The following is a 21,549-nucleotide window of genomic DNA, read 5'->3' as shown; positions in this document are numbered from 1 at the left end:
ATCAACCTACTTGAATTTGTATTTTTGTATTCATGAGTATAATCATCTCTAACATATATTTTTCTTTTTCATTTCATATGAACTATTATCAAGGCATGTACTAAAAGGAAGCGAAAGTGAACCTTCAGATAAATATTAAATAGTATGGTTTCTAAATTTTAATCCGTATATTTTTAGATTTATGTGTTTTTTTTTCAAAACCGGAATAGATTATTTTATAGTATTTAATACTATTTTTATTTTTATATAGGATCGTGGACATAAGTATAACAAGAGATGGATCAAATTCTTGAAATAGTAATAAGGAACTTAAAAAACTTTAAGAACCTTTTGGAATTCGAATTTAGGGGATATAGTTTTTTAGATTATTGAGCAATTGAAATGAAAATTTAATTCGTAATACATGGAGTAGATACCGACCATACTGACCATACCGTTGAATCGTATCTAATATTTTTCTATCGATATAATAAATGTTTTTCGGATGTAAATAATATTTGAAGCATGCACGTGGTGATAAGACTTCAAAGATATTTCTATGGGAGGGTTGATGGAGAGGTCTGGAAATAATTTGGAGATGACAATACCGAGGTATTGAGTTTACAACCTTATAAGGCGTCATTGAAGATTTTTCCATACGGAATTTATTATATACGGATGGTTTCAACTTTTAATATTTAAAAAACTCACTTTATTATATTGCGGAGTAAAACACACGTATATATAATGAGTCGTCTTTGTCATTGCTCCGTTGTCAAGTTTCTCTAAATTAGTAGCTACCACATTGTCAATTGCAGGATTCAGTTTAAAAAAATAAATCAAAGTTGTCAAAGAAATAAGGTATTAACTAACTAATTTCTATGTATTTCAAGACTGTATATTTTTAAATGGATCAACAACTAATTACTCGAACAAATATTAACAATACAATAAAAATTTCAAAACTAAAACAGATAAACCAGTGAATTTCACGGGTTACAAACCTAGTTGGTTATTTAAAAAGAAAAAATTTGTTTTTTTAACTTTAAAGTACATGAAACGACCTAAACAACAATTAGACATCAAAGTAAATTCTAAATTTTAATTTTAGGATTTTAATGCAAAAAAAAAAAAAATCACATTACATCACTATACTTTTACTACGTTTGTAAATGTTATCCTCTCTTATTAGCTTAGGACCCGTGTAAAATTACACAGGCATATAAATTGAAAATATAAATAAGCTTTTATTATTTTATTGTTACAACATCATATTAATTTAATTGTGCAATATTATGTTGTATAATTGTACCCGTTAATTTCAATGAATTGGCTACATATAAAAAGAGCTTATAAAAGTAAAATAACATATATTTTTTTTTCATATATTGTACTTTAAATATTATATAGCTTAATAAATTAAAATCAATACTATATATTAAATCCAGAAACCAAGGGACTTCAATGTAATTAAAGAAAGTTATACAAATTAATTATACTATATAGTTTTAAATCAATAGCACCGTGTGATGGACCCGATTAACGGATCTCAATGCAAATATTATATAGTTTGGGTTAAAATTAAATTATATATAAGCTTGGTAATTTTCCTAAACATGGTCAATTTCCTTAAAATAAAATAATTAATTAAGATAGTCAGTTTCCTTAAAATAAAATAATTAATTAAGATGCTCAATTTCAAGGAGACTTAAAGAAAGAAAATGGCTGATAATTTTCCTAAATATTTATAGAAGACTAGAAGATGGTCAATTTCCTTAAAATAAAATAAGTAATTAGTATAAACATGCACACTTATGGTATTAATTATTATCACCATAAAATTATATATATATTAAATTTAAAATCTATGCAATTTTGTTAAACTTTATTTATAGTTTATTAGATTTATAGAGATGTTAATTATTTAACATACAAAAATATAATAAGTAGGGTATAAATAATTCAAGTTAGATTTCATAATAAATAATGTTGCATAATTCTTTCGATTTGATTTAATACATATATGTAATATATTTATATAAATATATAATCTTCTTAAAATTGCATTCCTAAGTAGTAAAAGTAATTTCGTCAGTAAAGAAAAGAATTGTAGTAACATTGGATATAGGTATATGATAGTAATCACTCATTTGAATAGTAAAAGTAACAATATTATCAACGAGATTAGTGAGAGTGCTAGAAACAACGGGAGTAGTGAAATAATTAATATTAACGCGACAATAATGAAAGTAACAATAATTACGGTGAGTGTAGTGAAATTATCAATATTAATGCGGCAGTAGTGATAGTAACAATAATTAAGGTGGGAGTAGTGAAAGTAACAATGATTACGGGCAAATAGTGTAATGTTATTACTATTGTTTCATTAATAAGAGTAAAATATTAATAGCAGGAGTATTGAATTTGTCTCATTATTTATTTCATCATAATTTTAGGATATGTCATAGAAAAATATATTAATGATAAATTTATAGGTTATGCAACTTTAAGTAATTTTATTTAGTAAAAAAAATTAATGATAAGTAGAGGTAGCCCGGGCGAAGCCGGGCACCAATACTAGTATCATAGTATAAGGATAACATAGAGAGCACCAAGTATACTCTTCTAAAGTCATGTTATCGTATGAAACAAAAAAGAATATACTGCAATGAAAAGAACAAATTAATGAAAAAATAAAATAAAATCACAGCCTACGATATGGTGCTCGTGTGAAATTGACACGGTTAATAATGAAAATATATGAGAAACATATTAAAAGTTTAGAATATTGGCCAATGATGAAAATAGCAACAGATCTATCGTCTATACAGTTAACATGGTAAGTATCACAGTTCTCAATGTCCCAATTAAGTAGTTCCATATACTTTTATCCGGTATTACGTCAAATTACCCATATAATATCATAATTTATATAAAAATAGATATTAAAATGTTATGATTCTCACCAAACTACATGAATTATAATTCAGGTGAAATATTTTTTGCAGTTTGTGTTAGCAACAAAAATGTCAACATGTTTCATACTAATGAGGTTACAATCATGCGTAAACTTAAACAATTAATCTCAAACGCACCCGTAATTTTCACGGGTACAAAAGCTAGTTCATAGTTTAAAAGCAAAGCAATAAAAACACCGTATAGAGTTTCTAACGACTACAAGATAACAATACAGTGAATATTAAACGCAAGCTCAAAGCCTACTGTGAACATACAGTAATCGACGTATGGGCTATGGTACGCATTTTTCTAAAAGACATGGCATCTTTTTTCCCTAGAGTTGCTAATCAAAGAAGCTTTACTATAGTTTCTTGGCTGATGACAATGACATTTTAACGTTTCAAACAAAAGTGATGAGGGCCTCTAGCAAACTACTAAAAAGAGTACGAGTGCACATTGTTCTCTAGCAAAGGAGTACTAAAAAGATGGGGGAAAACCACATCATTCAGGAAAACAAAGATCATGACTGGCAAGGCTTCAAATGATATCACTTATCACTTGTACAACTGCTTGAATCTGCGGCAAGCTTCCAATACATTTTCTCGGTGGCCAAAGGCGCTAACTCTAACAAAACCTTCACCTCCTGGTCCAAAACCACTACCAGGTGTGGTGACTATATGAGTCTTCTCAAGGATCTCACTGAAAACGTCCCATGAACTCCTGCTAGGGAAATGCACCCACACATATGGTGCATTTGTCCCTCCGTAAACATTGAATCCCAGAGACTTGAATGTATCCACTATTATGTTTGTGTTTTCTTTGTAGAAACCAACTACTTCTCCCATAGCCTGCATTTCATTGAAATAATCAATATGGAGGAATGAGATTACTGCATTTGCTGTCAATCCTTGTCATCTAATTCCACAAAAGAATCAAATTTTGGCAAACCATATCTGCTGGAATGTGGAAAACTCCTACTTTTCACTCCCACGCTTGTTTATCAACTTAAATCTAATGACTCAATCCATAGCATACATTCAAGTTCTGAGTGAAGCGCATGCAGGTTTAGATTGAGAAGCATAGAGACATAGAGTCAAACTTTGACGAGTACAACACAGTAAAACCAGTGATAGATAATTCAAGCTTTGACTCAGAGAAGATTACACCACATGCTTTGCATGGGAATCTGAACTAAATCCTACAAAAAATATAAGCATTGACAAATCTAAATAAAACGTAGTAAATTATGCAATACTATGGGGAATATTGATGAATGGGGGTCATCATGTAACATTTAAGAATGTTTCGACCTACACCCCTCTCCTTCTTTCCTCTTTCACTTTTTCTCTTCCCTACACAGCTATACCCACCCAAACCATTGGACTACCTCCACCGACCGAAAACCTTAGACCCCCATCCCCACACCCACCTCTACTTCCCTTCCACAGCCAGGAATCATGTAACACTTAAGAATCCCCGCTAAGAACCTTATCAACTTTGAAAAGGTAACAAGTCATCACAAAATTTTGAATTGAGAAAAGTAATCAACATTCGATAATTTTGCGTTGCTGATGAGCAGTGTCTGCAATGATGGTTAGGTGGTGCCGTGGCGGCAACAAAATTAGCAGTTAAAATTTTAGCATAGCTATGAAACTTATTTGTGAACCTACAGAAAGTGTAAGGTACCAATAAAACATCTGTGTACCTGCGACATATGTTGGTGTAAAACTTTTTTTAATGTATCTTGAAGTATTTTAAGGTATCTACAAATAATGTGTATATTCGATTTTATGTACTGATGAGCCAGCCTATGACAAGAGTAAAGGCCGGGGTAGCATATGAGGTTGACAAAGAGCATGAAATAATCCCTACCAGTGTAATGTCACCAAGAAAACTTTCACGTACTAAATATACTCATGTCCATCACAAATTAACTGACCTGAAGGCCCTCTGGAGAAAGGCAAGCTAGACCACCTGCTTGGGATACGTTAGATGCTCCATTAAAGCAAGTACAAACAATGCGATTAAAGTCCTTGGCAACAGGAAATCCATCTGAAAACAAAAGGTCCTTCGGCACCACAGTCCATCCAAGGCGGACACCTGTGAATCCAGCATACTTGGAAAATGATGCTGTCTCAATGGCAACCTATAATATAGTTGAACAAGTTAGCATAGTACAAAAGGAAGCTACTTGATGGCACCAATGAAACAACGAAAATTACACGACTCAATAGCATCACTAACATCAGATGCAAGAACATCGGGTTAACATATAAACCAGACCCAGCAATCAGCGCAAGCTACGAATGTAAGAATGACTAGGTCAATGACCAAAGGAAAAACCATATTCGAATATCGTTCAAGTGTGCAATGACAGTCTAATCAAGGCTCTGAAACAGAAAGGTAATGAGAAGCAGAGCAGGTAAGTAGCTGAAGTTGGTTAACATTTCAACTCTCCATCCCATTTATATTGTCCCCATTTCTTAGTTGGTCGACCCAAAATAATTGACCCCTTTATATATCTCGTCAAATAAAAGAGACTAAATGAGAACTTTCCATACTATCCCTAGTTAAATAGCATACTCTAGTGGGGATGCAATGGTAAGACTCTTAAATCAAGAGGTAATAATACTTGAAGGTTTTTTCCTCAAAAAAACTAATAATAATACTTGAGGTTAACTTTGAACATTAAAATATAATTAATGCTAAAATGTCAAATTTGTCCCGTTTAATTTATGCCATAAGCTATTTGCATATTATGTTTAAAAAAAAAAATGCAACTGTTTTGATATTATGATGAAAATAGTCATCAAAAACGACTATGGAAGTCAGAGGAGAATACAAATTACAACTGGGATGGACGGAGTATAAAAAAACCGAGTATTAACTATTGATCATCATATATAACCAGTGCTTAATATGTTAATCGGCTAAGGAATAACATTTAGAAGATAACATGTTGGTTGAGGAACTGATTTCTCCTAGCAAAATTACGAGTTTAGGCCTTAGAAAGGGCATGATCATTGCTGAGCTATTCACATTATACTCTGCTGTCAAGAACTCAAGACCTATTTTTTTCATTTCACTTCAATTTGCTATTTTGCTAAAAATAATAGGTCCTGAATAAAATACTAGTATAAATGCATGTAACTGATTTTGAGCTTTTCTAATTAGAAAGCAATGCCCTCGTATTTATAGCTGGCTCGTACTCATTTATGAGATAACTTGAACTGTGATCAAACCCCTTCAAATGGCTCCAAGAAGAAGTGTTTAAGGAATGCTAAATGGTGAACCAGCTAAGATCTAAACTCGATATATGTAACTAAGGGATGCAGTTAGCTCTCCTTAATGTCATTTGGCTGAACAATGTTTCCGCAATGTTTATCTACTTTTTTTTTTTTTTTTTTTTTTGATAAAGAATCTTTTTTTTGAATTACGCTCAAAAAATCAATAAATTTAGCTCTAAATGGGGTCGACGAAATTTTCTTGCAAACAGGAAGAAACACGCTACGACGCGTGGCGTGTCTATAAAGAACACGCCACTTGGCATGGCGTGTTTGCTTTGAATTTTTTTTTTCATATTGTATATTACAGTTTATGCTCCATATTTCCAATGGAGCCGAAGACTCATTACTCTTTGGTTCTGGATTATGATGGAGTAAAGCAAAATGGCTTACTAAAGTGGTTGCGCTTCTTTCTCTTGTGAAGTAGCAGTCCTTCGATGTAGTTCTCGACGCAATTTTCATCCTGGGTCATTCGGAAACAGTCTCTTTGTGTTTCTAACACAAGGGTAAGGCTGCGTACATCCGACCTCCCCTTACCCCGCAATTTGCGGGAGCCATTGAGGCACTGGGGTAATGTTGTTGTTGTTGTTGTTGTTGTTGTTGTTGTTATTGTATATTACAGTTTGAATGTATCAAAGGTTCATGTTATTCATCTTAGCATAGTGGTTATTACTCTCCTTTCAGAATGAAGGGTCCTGAGTCCGATACTTAGTGGCGATATTTTAAGTATTTACATTTTACATTGGCAAAGTAAACCTGACTAATAAATATTACGAGTAAATAGCATTCATAGCAACAAAATTATAATTGTTGGGGTTCGAGCCTGGTTCTACACGCTAGAGCTATTAAACCTGAGTAATAAATATTACGCGCAAAAAATTGTAACTGCTGCGTTCGAACCTGGGTCTGCACGCTAGAGCTGTTAACAACCCAGCCCTGCAGCCCACCGCTTAATATTGATACTTGGGAAAGTCAATATACATATATATTTCTTAAAAGGGAAACTAGAACCTGCGCCATTGCCTGTTTGTTCTGAATCAGGTATCGGAAAATCCGAGCCTACATGGACCCTATAACACAAAATAACTTTTGTTCGACCCCATTTCGCTAACTATTTCTTTTTGTCGCATTTTTAGGAAAAAAGATCCATGTTTATCTCAGTTATTCCACTCTTTTCACAAGCTGGTGACTGTGAAGCTAAGGATAAATTCAAAATCCTGCAAATTTGATTGTTTTATTTTCATTTCATCAAAACTACATATTAATACTTGTTCCCAATAATGTGAGAGGTTTGAGTGCATGATTGTCATCATCATTGGCCCAATGTGTCAGAAGAGGTCCTGCTTTAAGTGGACTGAGAGCTGAGAAACGTCAAATCATCTGTATGGCCCCATTCCCATTCCCTGGCAAATGCAAGGTTGTTTCCAATTGACATTTAACCAAAAGAGAAAGGCCTTTTGCTCCTAGTGTGTTTAGGTCATCTACTCTAATAAATTTGATATATCACCTCAGTTACAGACAAATGCAAGAGGTGGGGGATGATTTCCAGTGGTGGGTGGTTATTTCCGTGGGGGGTGGAGCAATTTCATTAGGGATGTGGTTGTTTCTGGCAGGGAGGACGTTGTTTCGAGTGTGTAAGGAGATTAACTGGCGGACGACGCAGGGTGGGTGGTTGAGGCTTGAGCAATGGTCGCTGGTGAGGTAAGGGAAAATAGCTAACTGTATTGACTGAATATCACTAGCATAAAAACTCAATCAAGTATCAAACGTAAAGAACCAGCTGAATAGAAGGGAGTAGTAAGAATGTAAAATTGGCCTTACCTCTTTTGCACCAGGAATTTCAAATATTGAGCGTGGGCTGTCATCAGATATATACATTGCGTAGGCGGAGTCATAAACAATGATTGAGCCGTTGTTCTTTGCAAATTGAACCAGCTGTGTAAGTTGTTCTCTAGTTGCAGCAGCACCAGTAGGATTGTTGGGTGAGCAGAAGAAAATAATATCAGTCTTGCCAACAGCAGACAGATCTGGAAAGAAGCCATTCTCAGGGTTACACCTCATGTACTCTATTTTACCATACTTCTCATCACCCTTCTCGAAAAGTCCTGTCTGCCCCATGATGACACTTGAATCTACGTAAGCCTGATTAAATTTAAACACACACTTAAATTCTCTATAGTTTACTCTACACAATTGCATAAAAGGATTTGATACTGATTTCCTAACACCTGCAGTCCTACTCAGCCAACTTAGGCAGCCAACTGAATACTCCCTCTTATCCAAGACTTTTTTACGAAAAAAAAATAATTTATGCAAGATTTTTCGTAACAAACCTATATATATATATATATATATATATATATATATATGTGTGTGTGTGTGTGTGTGTGTGTGTGTGTGTGTGTGTGTGTGTGTGTGTGTGTGTGTGTATAAATTTCGTCTTTCAAAGTTTCATACTTTTAATGGTATTCATGGTCAAAGTTTTCAAAGTTTGACCTCATAAAAAGCAAGTGACCAAGTGTAACCTTTGGTTTGGATAAGAGGGAGTAATCCATAGTACATTCAACAGAAGGAAGCTGGAAATGGATACTCCTAATGTAGAAATCAACCAAGTGTTTCCAAAGAAATCAGCAAACAAATGACATTTTCGAAATGGACTAACTTCTAAAATGTACATTTCTTTTTCCTCTACTGTCGAAGAGAAAAGCATTGCCGCCAATATCAAAAAAGCTAGTCCCACCAATTGCGTTCAATCTGGTATTATGGACTCATGGTGGCCTGAGGAATGGTATAATTGTGTATTTGGAGAAGTGAGGAAGCCAGAATGGTCAGGGTAGTCATGTCTATGGCACCAATGGTGGCAGCACAATTGACATCACTAGTTTGTGTTCTTTCTGAGTATAAGTGACAATGGCATCCCTAAAATACGGAGGAAAAACTCATAAATAGTTCATAGAAATGGGGACCTTCTTCATATAATTAATGGAATTTGTTTTGCTTTATGCATTCTGATTTCCAGAATAGCCAAATGAAGATCTGAAAAGTTTGAGGTGCACCAAAGGCAATGATGCCCAAAGTTTGAAGCAAAGGCGTGGCCTCATAAAGAGGTGGCAGAACATTTTCAAAAACAATATTTTATTATAAAACAATACCTTTTTGGAGTTTAAATAGGGAATGTGCAAAGTACAGCACATCACTTGTTGCGCCTTATGGCCAAAACGCACCTAAGATGATAGATAAAAGGACTAATTGACTGATAAAAGCTGGAAGTTGAAAAGGCAGCGGCGGCCGAGTCCAGGAGTGACGGCCAGGGATGTGGGTTGGCCAGCAGTTAAATGATGGTGATTCTGGATGCAGGCGGGAGGAGCCAGTTAAGTGGGAGACTACTGGGAGTGGTGCTAATTGATTTTGAGATGGGAGTTAGGATAATTAGATGGGGTCAGGGTAATTAGTTAAATGAACCAAACTGAAGATTAGAGAGACAATTAATGGAATTTTTGTAGCTTTAGCAAATATATTTACACTTGGTCAAAACCAACCAACAAACAAAAATAGAGAAAAAAAGAAAAAGTGGGAAGAAAAAAAACACTCTTAAAGATAGTTGCTGCAATTAGGGATCTAACCAATACAGCCTATCCCACCCACCACAATTAATAGACTATACAACCAGTTGCTGGTCGTATAGATTTGGAGCTTTATAATAGAGAATTTGAGCTTATATGTATATTTTACGCGCTTTCTTGGAAAGAATCTGAGCCCCTTTATATAAATTTTAAACTCAAAATATTATGGATACGAAACTCAAAAACAATACATATAAGCTCAATTAGATTTTAATTTTTACACCTAAAAAATTAAATTATAACTCAAAAATTTTAAAAGCTCGAAAAAATTGCATACAAGCTCAATTCGATTTGAATTGGTTGTACCATGCTCATATACATCTGGATGTATAATCTTATTTGTGCACCCCTTACCCTGTCTAATCAAGAAATCCTTTAGATTGATCTGCTATAGTGAAACATGTCTCAATGCACAAACAGAACCTTGCCTTGTTCAATACAATAAAGTTCCATGCATGACCTCTCTACACGCATTGTCATCAATAATTAACTTTTCCTGCATTTTCCCTTCTTTAAAAGTTAAAATGTCAACATTCTGACACAAATAGTGCATGTTGTTGCTATACTTGCTCCGCAGAGACGCAAGAGGATACGAGTAATCCTGAGCAGAGTTTAAAAATCAGAAAACCCAAAAAAGCTACGGCAACAGATTAATATATTACATAAAAATAATATCATACCGGGTAAGATGGATCTTGCACAGCCATAGTGACATCTGATCCAAAAAGCATCTACAGTCAAGGAAGAGAATCAGTCTGTGCGTACAGCTATACAAGTACCTATTGAAACTTGTATAGAAAATATGACAATGCATAAGCTTGTTGACCTTGCACAAAGTTAAAATAGTTCATTATCATGTGATTTCAGAGCACGCCTTTTCTCTTACAACTTTGCACAAAACTCAAAACCTAACTGTATGAGCATAAGGGTTTGACCTCACGATCAGATGGGGAAATGGAAATAGATTAATAGAATAATTTCTGTCCTGATATGAAAAGCTTCGTTTATAATATGTGTAGAAAACGCTTAATCAGTCGTGGATTAAGAAAATCGCGCTTGGGGTTAGAACCCGCAAACTCATCACAAGAAAATGACATACCCTCACTCAATAGTCAATACCATTGAAGAAGGGCCATTTTTATGGATTATCTAGGAAATAACAAATATGTTTATACTACCTTTGTCTCACATTAAGGTTGGGAACCCCCATACATAAGAATTAAGGAGGGCGAGAATATGTGGAGGAAAAATACAAGATGAGAAATATGTGGGGTTACAAATCACAGTAACGACAAATGACGCGCCAAAAACAAAATAATGCAAAGTAAGACTTTTTTGTGAGACAATCAGAAAAGAGAAGTGGGAACCTTATTCGAAGACAGAGGGAGTAATGTTTTTGTTTGAAAAAAAATTAATGTTATGATGAAGCTGAAAAGCAAAGGGGGAAAATTATAATCCTCGAAATGAAATTAGCGATCACAAAGCCAGTACTTTCGCCGATACCAAGCAAGTAGTTTTACTGATACCAGCGACGGAATCAACTCATTTGTATTTTGGGCATCAAGTTTCTTCATCGAAAACAGACACAAAATAGCTAGAAAGACACCTGCAATGGGAATCGGACATAGGATTACCACTGAAACAATTGTCAAGCAATTCTAATGAACCAAGCATATTATCATGAAACATTAGATCGAATGTTTACATATTATAATTTCAAGGGACACAATTTCATAATCATTAAAGTCATTTGAGTCTTTTGGACATCATATTAATCATCGAAAACAGATAGGAATAGTTAGAAAGAAGCCTGCCATGGGAACTGGACCCAGGATTACCACTGAAACAATGGTTACTGAACCAGTAAAACAATTCTCATGAACCAAGCATATTAACATGAAGCACTACGATCAGGGACACAATTTCATAATCATTAAACTGGATAGGACCAACCTGAAGTCGGGCTATGTCACACTTGGCACCATCTGAAACAAATATATCACTATCTTCAATGCCGAGGCTTCCATAATATGTAGAAGCAATTGCAGCTCTCAGTTTCTGCATGAATAGTACATTTTGCTTCATGAACAAATTGTATGCAATGCTAAGTTGAAAAGAAAATCTAATAAAGGATAGCATCATTAATAGATAAAATATGTTGGAACTAAACAGGTAAAAGAAGATAATGGGAGAAACATGTTCCAAAAGAGATATTGTGTATGAAAGAGCTTAACCTTTAGCCTCCTCCGACTTCACAGAACTACCTATTCCCTCCCTGCCCTGCCAATACCTGTCCCCTCACCAGATCTGAAGCTTGACCAATCTTTAGCCTCCCTCAATCAACCTCACCAATGCCATCCTCCCACGACCATCTCCCTCCCCACCTCACAACTTTTCAACATGCGCACTACATCCAAGGTGAGGGTCATTATGGTGTATGATGATAGTCTATGGAGAAAGGAAGGGTTGAAGATCTATGCTGATGGTTTTTCTAGTGTTCACATGTGTGTTGAGGAAAGGGGGTGCAGAGTGGGTCGGGTTCAAGTGGTAGTAGGAGGGTCATTTGGCCAACTAGGGTAGTCGTGCTGTCGGTCAAAAATGGAAACAATGTCAAAGGCGGTTTGTTTGGGTGGTAGTGGTGGATTGGTGGTGTCTAATTATGATTTATGATTGACGGTGGCTATGGTGATGTCAATGAATCAATGTTGTAGTTGATAATGATTGATGTGTGGGATAATTGGGTTCATGTTAGGTTAAATAGGACAAAATGAAGGTTAACCATGTGATCATAAGATTAGAAAGGGTAAAAGAGATATTAAATATCCAAAAATTGCCATACTAAGGAACGGGGAAGTTATAGCGAGACTAAAAAAGGAACATGGGGAAATTTCTGGGAATGGGAAGGATTGAGGGAGTATGTGCTTTATTTTTCTCCCATAGTCCTTTCACTTCTTTTCTCCATCATGTAAGTTGTAAGTTCTGTGTTATTATTAGAATCTTATTGAGACAACTCTCTAACCATAGAAGCAGAAGAAGCAAGATGATATGGTAACTCTACAGGCCTAATGCATTACCAAGTAGACATTCAGGACATCACGCACAGGAATAAAAAAAATCAGACACCGAGAAAAGCAATAGGAAGATAGATAAAGGCACACGTGCCAGCTACCTTTTCACCTTGCTCAGCTCCATAACCACTGTAACCTTCTAGAGTTGATAAAGTCTGTGCTCTCTGCAATAATATGCACATACAAATGCCCAGACATGAGAAGAAGATAGTTAAGTGATCTCCCTCCCACAGAATATTAAGCACTGCAAATAAGGTCTAAAAAATCCAAAATTTGCATATTTTATAATTGGAGACGCCAAATCCACACAAGAAAAATATATATATAACTCAAGCCTTTACTTCATTCTTTATTATATGTCAAAACAAAGTAATGGAACTAAAATAAAGATTAAATTTTTTTATAAAGGCCACACGAAGTAAAGCATACTCGACAACGACAAAGTGGCACTATATACTTGCCCTTCCACATTAGAAATAAAAAGAAAAACCTACAATTATTTGTAGTTGAATATTTGCTCATAAAGAGGGTGTCACCACATATAGCACACCTTAGCCATAGCAGATGTAATAACTTCAGGAATGGGCTCAGTAGTGTCACCGATACCAAGGCTGATGACTTTCGCATCCGGATATTTCTGCAAGTGGGTCCCTTTCCTTCTACTAATCTGAATAAAAATGGAGTGATCGAGATAGAGACAAATTGAAGCGAAAAACAAATAAGTAAATTACAGCATGGTGGTGATTTCATTACGGGTGACACCCGTCTATAATAACACCATGGGGTTACCGCTCGTATTCAAAAAGACACCCTTGACGTAACTCCCATATACAAAATGAGAGATGCATAATTATGCTCTTATCTCATCTACGCAAATAAGCATACACAATTTCTAATTTGGATGAAGCATATGGCTCCAAAGATATAATAGTTCACAAACTGGGACTAGAAATCTTGATGGAAAATTAGATAGAGACAGCATCATCAAAAATATGATATTTCCATTCAATCCAAGTGCCCCACCTTAGAAAGGAATCAATGAATCCGGGACACACAGAGAGGGAAAAGGGACAGTATAAGAGCGATGGAAGTGAATACATTGCATTTTTTTCTAAAATACCTTATGTATAGTTAAAATGTACCTAATAAGTTACATTTATATACTGTATAATATAATAAAAAATTTCTACCGTAAACCGACTACCGGATATCTCCCTAAAAGATCTAAAAAGGTAAATAAGTAACGATCCTACTTGGTAAATAACTTTTTTTTAAGCATTTGAAGAGAATCCTCAGGGAAATAAGTACCTCTGGAAAGAGATAACCAGCTTGAAGCTTTGCCATGTTTGCATTTCGTGACACCTTGGTTGTGTGAGCTACATATATAATGCATTTGATAGAGATGGCAAAATCAATTAAAAGAAAAGAAAAAACTTGAAACTGAGTCGGGTTGCATAACGAGAAAGAAGGGATAAGAAAAGTATACCTGTCTGCTCAGCATGTGGTATTGCGACGCATCTACACACCCCGGATGCATTGCTCTTACTGCGAATGACGGGAAACAACTGGGCTCTGCAATTTCAATTAGCATTGCAATAACTTAAATCAATTATCAAAGTGTAAGGGCAGTGATAAAGAGAATGAAAAGAGAAAGAAATACGACCTTGAAATGATAGGAGAGGGGGCAAAGAAGGTAGACGACGAAGAGGACAATGAAGGCGTTGTCATATGATTCACCACAGCCGACGAGGAAATCGCCATTATTTGCTCTCTTATTTTTTTTAGCTTACATAACATCAGATTAAAAAAATAAAAATCTCATACAACATACATATCATTCCAGAGAACAATCGAAAACTAAAAAAAAAAAACGAAAACACGAAAGTAAAAACGAAGATTAAACAAATATAACAACCTGGCAACAACACATATTTAAACAGACAAATCACACAATTCATACATACAATCAAAAATGAAAAAACGGCCAAAAATGTAAAATTTAAAACGAGGAATAATTGATTAACTAAATGTATCAACCTTCCAACAACAGTAGCTCGGGTATTAATACAATAATCAATAATCTGATCAATATTGTGTTTACAACCATCAAATTACAATACAAATACAATAGCACAGCAATTACACCAAAAAAAAGTCGAAATAGACATACAAATTATGGAAATTAGTGATTCACTACCAATAGCAACACCATACTTCATACAGAAAGACATACTAAAGAAAAAACCTTGATAAAATTAGTCACACATGGAAGCGAACAGACCTTATACGGCAGCTGCAATGGCGACCAGTGGTGGCGAGATAGTGAGATGACGTTCAGGGAGCGAGAGTGTGCGGGAGGCGTGAGTGAATGAGTTGTGAGTTGCTCCGTATTTCTGAATTTGTGTAATGGGTAGTGACTGAGGGGGTTAATGAGACAAAACAACTCGCGGGTAGCTCGGGCTCAACTGGTGCGAGCATTGTTAAAGGAACCAATAATTGAACAATTATATACTCCCTCCTATCTAGACAGATGGTAACACTTATCTAAAATGGATGAATCACACCAATGGTAACATACCATATTTGGCATGAAAAATAACTAAATTACCCTTGTATCCACTACCTATTTACAACTTTACCATCTACTCACCCACTCACCCTCTACTTATTTAATCCACCTAAACTCAAGTGGCCCCAATCAATATTTTCTACTTTACCCCTCACTTTTTTACCTTTTCTTAAATAACCACTTTTTGCTTATGTTTACATTTGTCTGGATCGGAGGGAGTATAACTATATAAGCTAGAGTTGAACTCGAACTCGGGTAAAAACTCGCGAGCGTGGTAATGAGTTCAATTTTTTTAAGCTCGAGATTGGCTTGTACTCGAGTCTTGTTTCATGAGCACAAGTCAAGTAAGGTCGGGCTTAGGGCTCAGCTCGGCTCGTTAGTAACCTCCATCATCCTCCAACACCAATCACATAACGACCAATACAGACAATTTCCAACAAGGATGCTCATGCAATTACACCAAACATAACATGTATCAAAATATTTAATCCTTCATTAATTCGCCTCTTTTCATGTAATTGCTTCCTAACATGTTATAATGCATTCTGATGAGTCCATTTTATATATGATTTTAACCACCACCCCCCCCCATTTTAGCTCTAGTTTACATGTCATTTGCACTAATATTAGTGATTATGTGAGCTAATTCCGTTTTCTAGTTGTGTTTGCTTGTTTTCATCGTGTTTTGTAGGAAATTAAGCTTTTAGTAGCTTTTTCCGTCAAAGTAGCAAGCGCACGGGTTCACGAGGCTAACAAGACTAAGCATGACCGCGGAAGGGTGTTTTGGTAATTTTTAAGCCCGAGTAAGAAGCATGGAGCTTGGGTTGATGAATAAGTGAAGAAATGAAAGTCAAGCCCAAAAGCAAGTCCAAAGACCAAGTCAATTTAGAGCAAGCTTAGGATGCTCTTTGGGTGCTAATATCACATTTAACCGGAGGATTAAAGATGAGTTAAGACGCACACATTGGATACTTTGGTGGATTAATGAGGAATTAAAGGGAAAATGGCCAGATATCCACGACCCTGGTCGGGGTGGTCAGGCCCCGATCGGGGCTACCTTGTTCTATGTAATATTGTTTAGTTGTTTATATCACATGTTTGCATCGTTTTGATTAATCTTTGTTTAGTGGTCATAATCATTGATTAAGTTTGTTAATTCGTTCTATAAGTCGAGAAGCACGAAATCGAATTAGACTAAACATGTGTTAGTAGGACGACCTAGTCATAACGAGAGTTCTCTAGGACCCGACCTATGGTTGACAATAAGGCCGAGAGGTGGTTGTCATAAGACCTAAACAATTAACAATGTTATTTATTCCGAGTTTAACATAAACATCTATATACAATTGCATGTGTGACCCGACTCCCTAGACTTCTTTATCATATTATATTTACATTTTATTTACAAGTATTCAAACCAACCAAACAAACGAATCATAATCGACCTTGATAGATTTCTATTCATAGCATTTCATAACGTAATTCCCGTCTCCTTGTGTTCGACCCCTTGTACTACATTCATTTGTGTCTAGTGAATTTTATCTTTGATTAGGTGTGCGACAAGCCTATCAAATTTTGGCGCCGTTGCCGGGGAGCACGATTTTATTGCGTTTAGAATTGTTGATTTCTATCTTGTTTTCTTTTGTCTTAAGGAACACTTGTTCCTTGAGACCGTTGCTAACAAATTTCTTGAGATTGTTGTCCTATGCCCAGGTCTTCTCGCATTGGAGAATTGTTTTCACCTGATTCCGAGCCCGAGAAAACCTTGCGTAGAAGACGTTTTTGGAAAGAAATTAAAGAAGCCGCTTCTCCCGTGCAAATTGAAAGTGCAAGAAAGTCTTACTTAGACGATCTTCAAGCTTTTGAAGAGGAGGAGGTTTCTAGTTCATCATCTCCACCACCACCACCATCTCCAACCAAAAAGATGGTGAAATTTTCCGATAATTCCAAGCCCACCGCGGCTATGCTTCCGGCGGGTATCACTACTACCCAAATTACCGCCCCGGAGTTCGAGATCAAACCGGCTTTTATTAGCCTTGTGGAGAGAAAGTAATTTGGGGGAAGTCCTTTGGAGGATCCCAATTTGCATGTTCAAAATTTTTGTGACTATTGCTCCATGATTCGGCAAACGGGAGTCACTTAAGCCCAAATAAGGGAAATACCTTTCCCTTTCTCTTTGAAGGACAAGGCAAAACTATGGATCAATAGCTTTGATCGTACCGCCATGGGAATCACCAATTGAGAAACTTTGGCTCTTGCTTTCTATCAAAAGTTTTTTCCACCGGAGAAAACTCAAACTTTGAGGAGCCAAATCACGGGATTCCGTCAACAAGCACTTGAGAGCTTATATGAAGCTTGGGAAAGGTACAAGGAATTGCAAAGGCAATGCCCACATCATGGGTTGGATGCTTGGTTCCTAGCTATAACATTCTACAATGGTTGTTGTGCCGAGTCCCGAAGAATTCTTGATTCCGCCAACAATGGGCGCTTTGATCAAATTGATACCGATATTGCTCATGCCACGTGATGCGTGCATTTTATATAGACTTTTTGTACCGTATTTGCACGCAGATCTATGCATTTTGTGTAGTGTTTAGCTACAAATGTCCTCCGAATTGTCTACTTTGGTTTCTCTTTCCCTATTTGCAGGAATGAACCAAAGAGAAGCGAAATCAAGCTTAGAACATGTCCCTATGCATACATTTTGGAGATGAGTTAAGTCGGAGCTTGGAAACTACTAATTTGTGATGCGCATAGAAGTAAGGTAGCTAGGCGAGCAAAGGAAGAGCTTCATATAACTAGTACCTACTTTGAAGAGCCATAACTCAAGTTTTACAAATGACAATCACGTGATTCAAATTGGATATGAAAACTTCTCCTGTTATCTTTCCGACGCCACCAAAAACGCTCTGGTTTCCTAAGTAACGAAGAAATGGCGGCCGTTTGAAGTTCAGTGCGCAAAGCAGGAATTACGCTGAACATTGCTCGATCGACCACCTAATCTACTCAATCGACCCCTTTAACCACTCGATCGACCACCTAATCTACTCGATCAACCACTTTTGAGCACTTTACTGTTCGATCGAAAGCTTTTTGGGAAGATACCTCTCGATCGACTAACTTATAGTTGGTCGATCGAGCAAATCAAGTCTGACGCAACATATTTCAAGTCGAGACCTTTTAATTCTATAATAATTAACACTTATAAATAAGTGATTATTAGGTCATTTAGGGGATCTCTTCCTTTTTACCTTTTCACCTTTTATCTCGGCTTGTAATTAGTTTTGACGTTGCTTATTTTCGGATCTACAATTGTGTATTTTCTTTACTCTCCCTTCATCTCTTTTATTACTATGTTTATTATAGCTTTATCTTTCATTGTTGCTTTATTCATTGTTATGCGTAGCTAATTCCTTTAATGCTAGGATTAGGGGAGCCATGATAGTAAAACAATGATGCTTTAATTAGATTAGGAGGTTTATATGTGAGAATTGATTCATAGCAATATAACTGTAATTATTAGGTTGAATGCATGCAACTGAAGTAATTAAACTGGTTAAATTCAGATCTAGATCGGAAGATTGGAATGAACAGACCTGTTATGAACAATAGACTACTCTAATGAGGGCGGAAGCTAAGTTAGTAGTATTTTAGGGCGGATAGCGGACCGGAAGGACCTTTCCTTTACCCTTCTCACATCAGACCGACTGACTTTACCTTTAGCAGAATTGTGTAATATCATGGTGAACCGACATTCTGACATCTTTTTCTCTCTATTTGATCACATCTTTATTTCACTTCGCTATTTCAGTTCGTTAGTCTAGAAAACAACTCAAAACCCCCAAGAAACGGTTACTTAGACAGACTTAGTTTAGCTTATAGAATTCCCATCTCCCTGTGGATACGATACTCGACTTGCCTCTGGTGCATTAGTTAGAGCCGGTTGGTTTTATTTTTTATAGGGTTGCGACAGCCTCATCAAATTTTGGCGCCGTTGCCGGGGAGACGGTGATATTTTATTTGCTTTATTTTAGTTTGTCTTTTGTCTCAGGGAACTTCAGTTCCTTGGGACCGTTCTCATGCTACTTACCATCAGGTTTCCGCAGGATGAGAACGAGTCTTTTGGTGCATATATAGACAGGTTCGAGGAGTGGCTCAATATATAAATCATGGAAATTTGTCTGCCCTCCAAATTTGTTTGTCTATTATCCAGGGTATAAATGGCCCTACACGAGCATACCTTAACTCAATAGGTAAGGGAGACTTTAGCAGGAAACCCGTTAATGAGATTTTGGACTTCTTTGACTGGTTTACCGTTGAGAGCACTAAACCCACTTTCTCACTTCAGTCAGACATGGATGAGGGCGTGGGTGAGACCATAAAAACCGTTTCAAAAAATGAAAATGATATTGACAGAAACATAGAGGATGAGACCATATGCTCAGTTGATAACCCCTTCTTTGACGACAATCTAGAACCCCTGTATGACTATTTTACAGACAATGAGTCACATAAGGAAGAATTGACGGACCCCTTAGATTACCCCTTTTGTGATGAGTCTTGGGATAAGGAGAGTGACGATGCGCGATTCGAAGATCTTGAGGTTAAATGGGACTCATGTGACGATTTGCTAACTCTTTCTTTTGATACTTCCCCTTCAGTTCATTTTATACGCCTGCGCAGAATGCATATTTTGATGTTTCTGATGTTGAAGATGATATTGATGAATACTATGCACAAGGCCCCCTACTACGGACCCTTTAGATGCTTTGATATCTTTTGAGACATGTGCAGGTAAATCTCCCATTTGGAAAGCTGAGCTGGATGCTTTAGAGGCTGAAATATATGGGATAGAGCCTATCAACAAGGGGAACGAGAAGGTATATGAGTCAATGAATACTCCTAGCCCGGTAGAGGTAATATATTCTTTTGCCACCGATTCTGTCATTAGGAGTGGTAGACCTCCTGACCAAGAGGTAATTGTTGACGATAACTTCATAAAGATTACTGGTGTGGTGAGTGATAAATTATCTTGTATGACTTCTACTCTGTGCTTTGATACTCCATACTCTTTTGGTTGGACGAACAATTTGATGCAATTCCGCTATAATTGTCATCAAAAATTTGATATACTGAGACGGTCTCCAACATTAATTTTCTATGCTCGTATTGTATTTTGGTGCTACTTATGCTTTTGTGTAGCACATGCGCAGATTTATGATCGATTGCTAAGAGCATTTAGTTGCTTTGATTGTGACCAACTGGAGCAGTTGAGATGAAGACAAAAAGAGGTCTGCGGGACCTATATGAAACCAGCGCTGACCGGGAGGCAACCCGGATTTATTTTTTAATACTCGTTGTAATTGGATTTTTGAGACATTTTAGTCGGTAGCGTGTGTTTTGTGTGCTTTAGATGTTAGTTTTGCAAATGATAGACTGAACGTTTGAGCTTGTTTTGTTAGTTCCGTAGGTTGTTTGTTGCGTTTTTTGCAGGAACCTCACGTGGACTCCTCGATCGAGCACCTAAAGTTCTCGATCGAGCACTTTCGCTAGCCATTTCACTCGATCTAGTATTGTTGCTTCCTCGATCGAGCACCACTAAAGGACGACATTTCGATCGAGAGCCTCCATTCCTCGATCGAGCACTTTCGCATGCCCAAACTACTCGATCGAATAACACCTATTTCGATCGAGTACTGCTGCTGTGACTCGAGTCCTACAAGGTTATTACGGGGTTGTTTACGACCTCCCATGTTGCTGGCTGGTTTGGGGAGGTCGTTAATTCGCGATATCTTATAAGTTTTCCGAGGCTACCCTCTTCTTTTCTCTTCAGTTTGCATTTCCTTTCCCTATTTTTGGTACAATGGGGGAATTGTATGGTTTGGCTTGGGGAGGGTATATGCATCCATATCTATGTCTGCATTTTGTTTTTATTGCATTTTAGTTAGCACGTTTAATTTTTGCATGCATTGTTTATTTTGATTTCAAAAATTAAAAAAATCTCATTAAAATTAAAAAAAATTCAAAAAATTCAAAAATATTTCATGTTTATTTTTGCATTTAGGTTG

At 36.3% G+C, this 21,549-nt stretch overlaps 1 protein-coding gene and 1 non-coding gene across 2 annotated transcripts; both read right to left on the bottom strand.

Moving 5' to 3' along the window:
• Window positions 1-3,058: 3,058 nt before the first annotated feature.
• Window positions 3,059-15,391, bottom strand: LOC141608946 (LL-diaminopimelate aminotransferase, chloroplastic-like). The gene is made up of 11 exons (XM_074428254.1): window positions 15,194-15,391; window positions 14,576-14,697; window positions 14,399-14,484; window positions 14,221-14,288; window positions 13,463-13,579; window positions 13,014-13,076; window positions 11,798-11,902; window positions 10,525-10,575; window positions 8,043-8,363; window positions 4,877-5,083; window positions 3,059-3,785 (listed from the first exon to the last, which is right to left on the bottom strand). The coding sequence occupies exons 2-11, from the start codon at window positions 14,671-14,673 to the stop codon at window positions 3,492-3,494; spliced, it is 1,410 nt and encodes a 469-aa protein (XP_074284355.1). The 5' UTR covers window positions 14,674-14,697; window positions 15,194-15,391; the 3' UTR covers window positions 3,059-3,491.
• Window positions 15,392-17,777: 2,386 nt separating this feature from the next.
• On the bottom strand, window positions 17,778-17,884 carry LOC141618945 (small nucleolar RNA R71). The gene has a single exon (XR_012531537.1). It is a non-coding gene; the product is annotated as a small nucleolar RNA R71 (small nucleolar RNA).
• Window positions 17,885-21,549: the final 3,665 nt, after the last annotated feature.

The sequence above is a fragment of the Silene latifolia genome, chromosome 1 (genome assembly GCF_048544455.1).
Source record: "Silene latifolia isolate original U9 population chromosome 1, ASM4854445v1, whole genome shotgun sequence".
Classification (NCBI taxonomy): Eukaryota; Viridiplantae; Streptophyta; class Magnoliopsida; order Caryophyllales; family Caryophyllaceae; genus Silene; species Silene latifolia.
The sequence above is the reverse complement of the archived record's forward strand: the minus strand, read 5'-3'. Positions and strand labels throughout refer to the sequence as shown.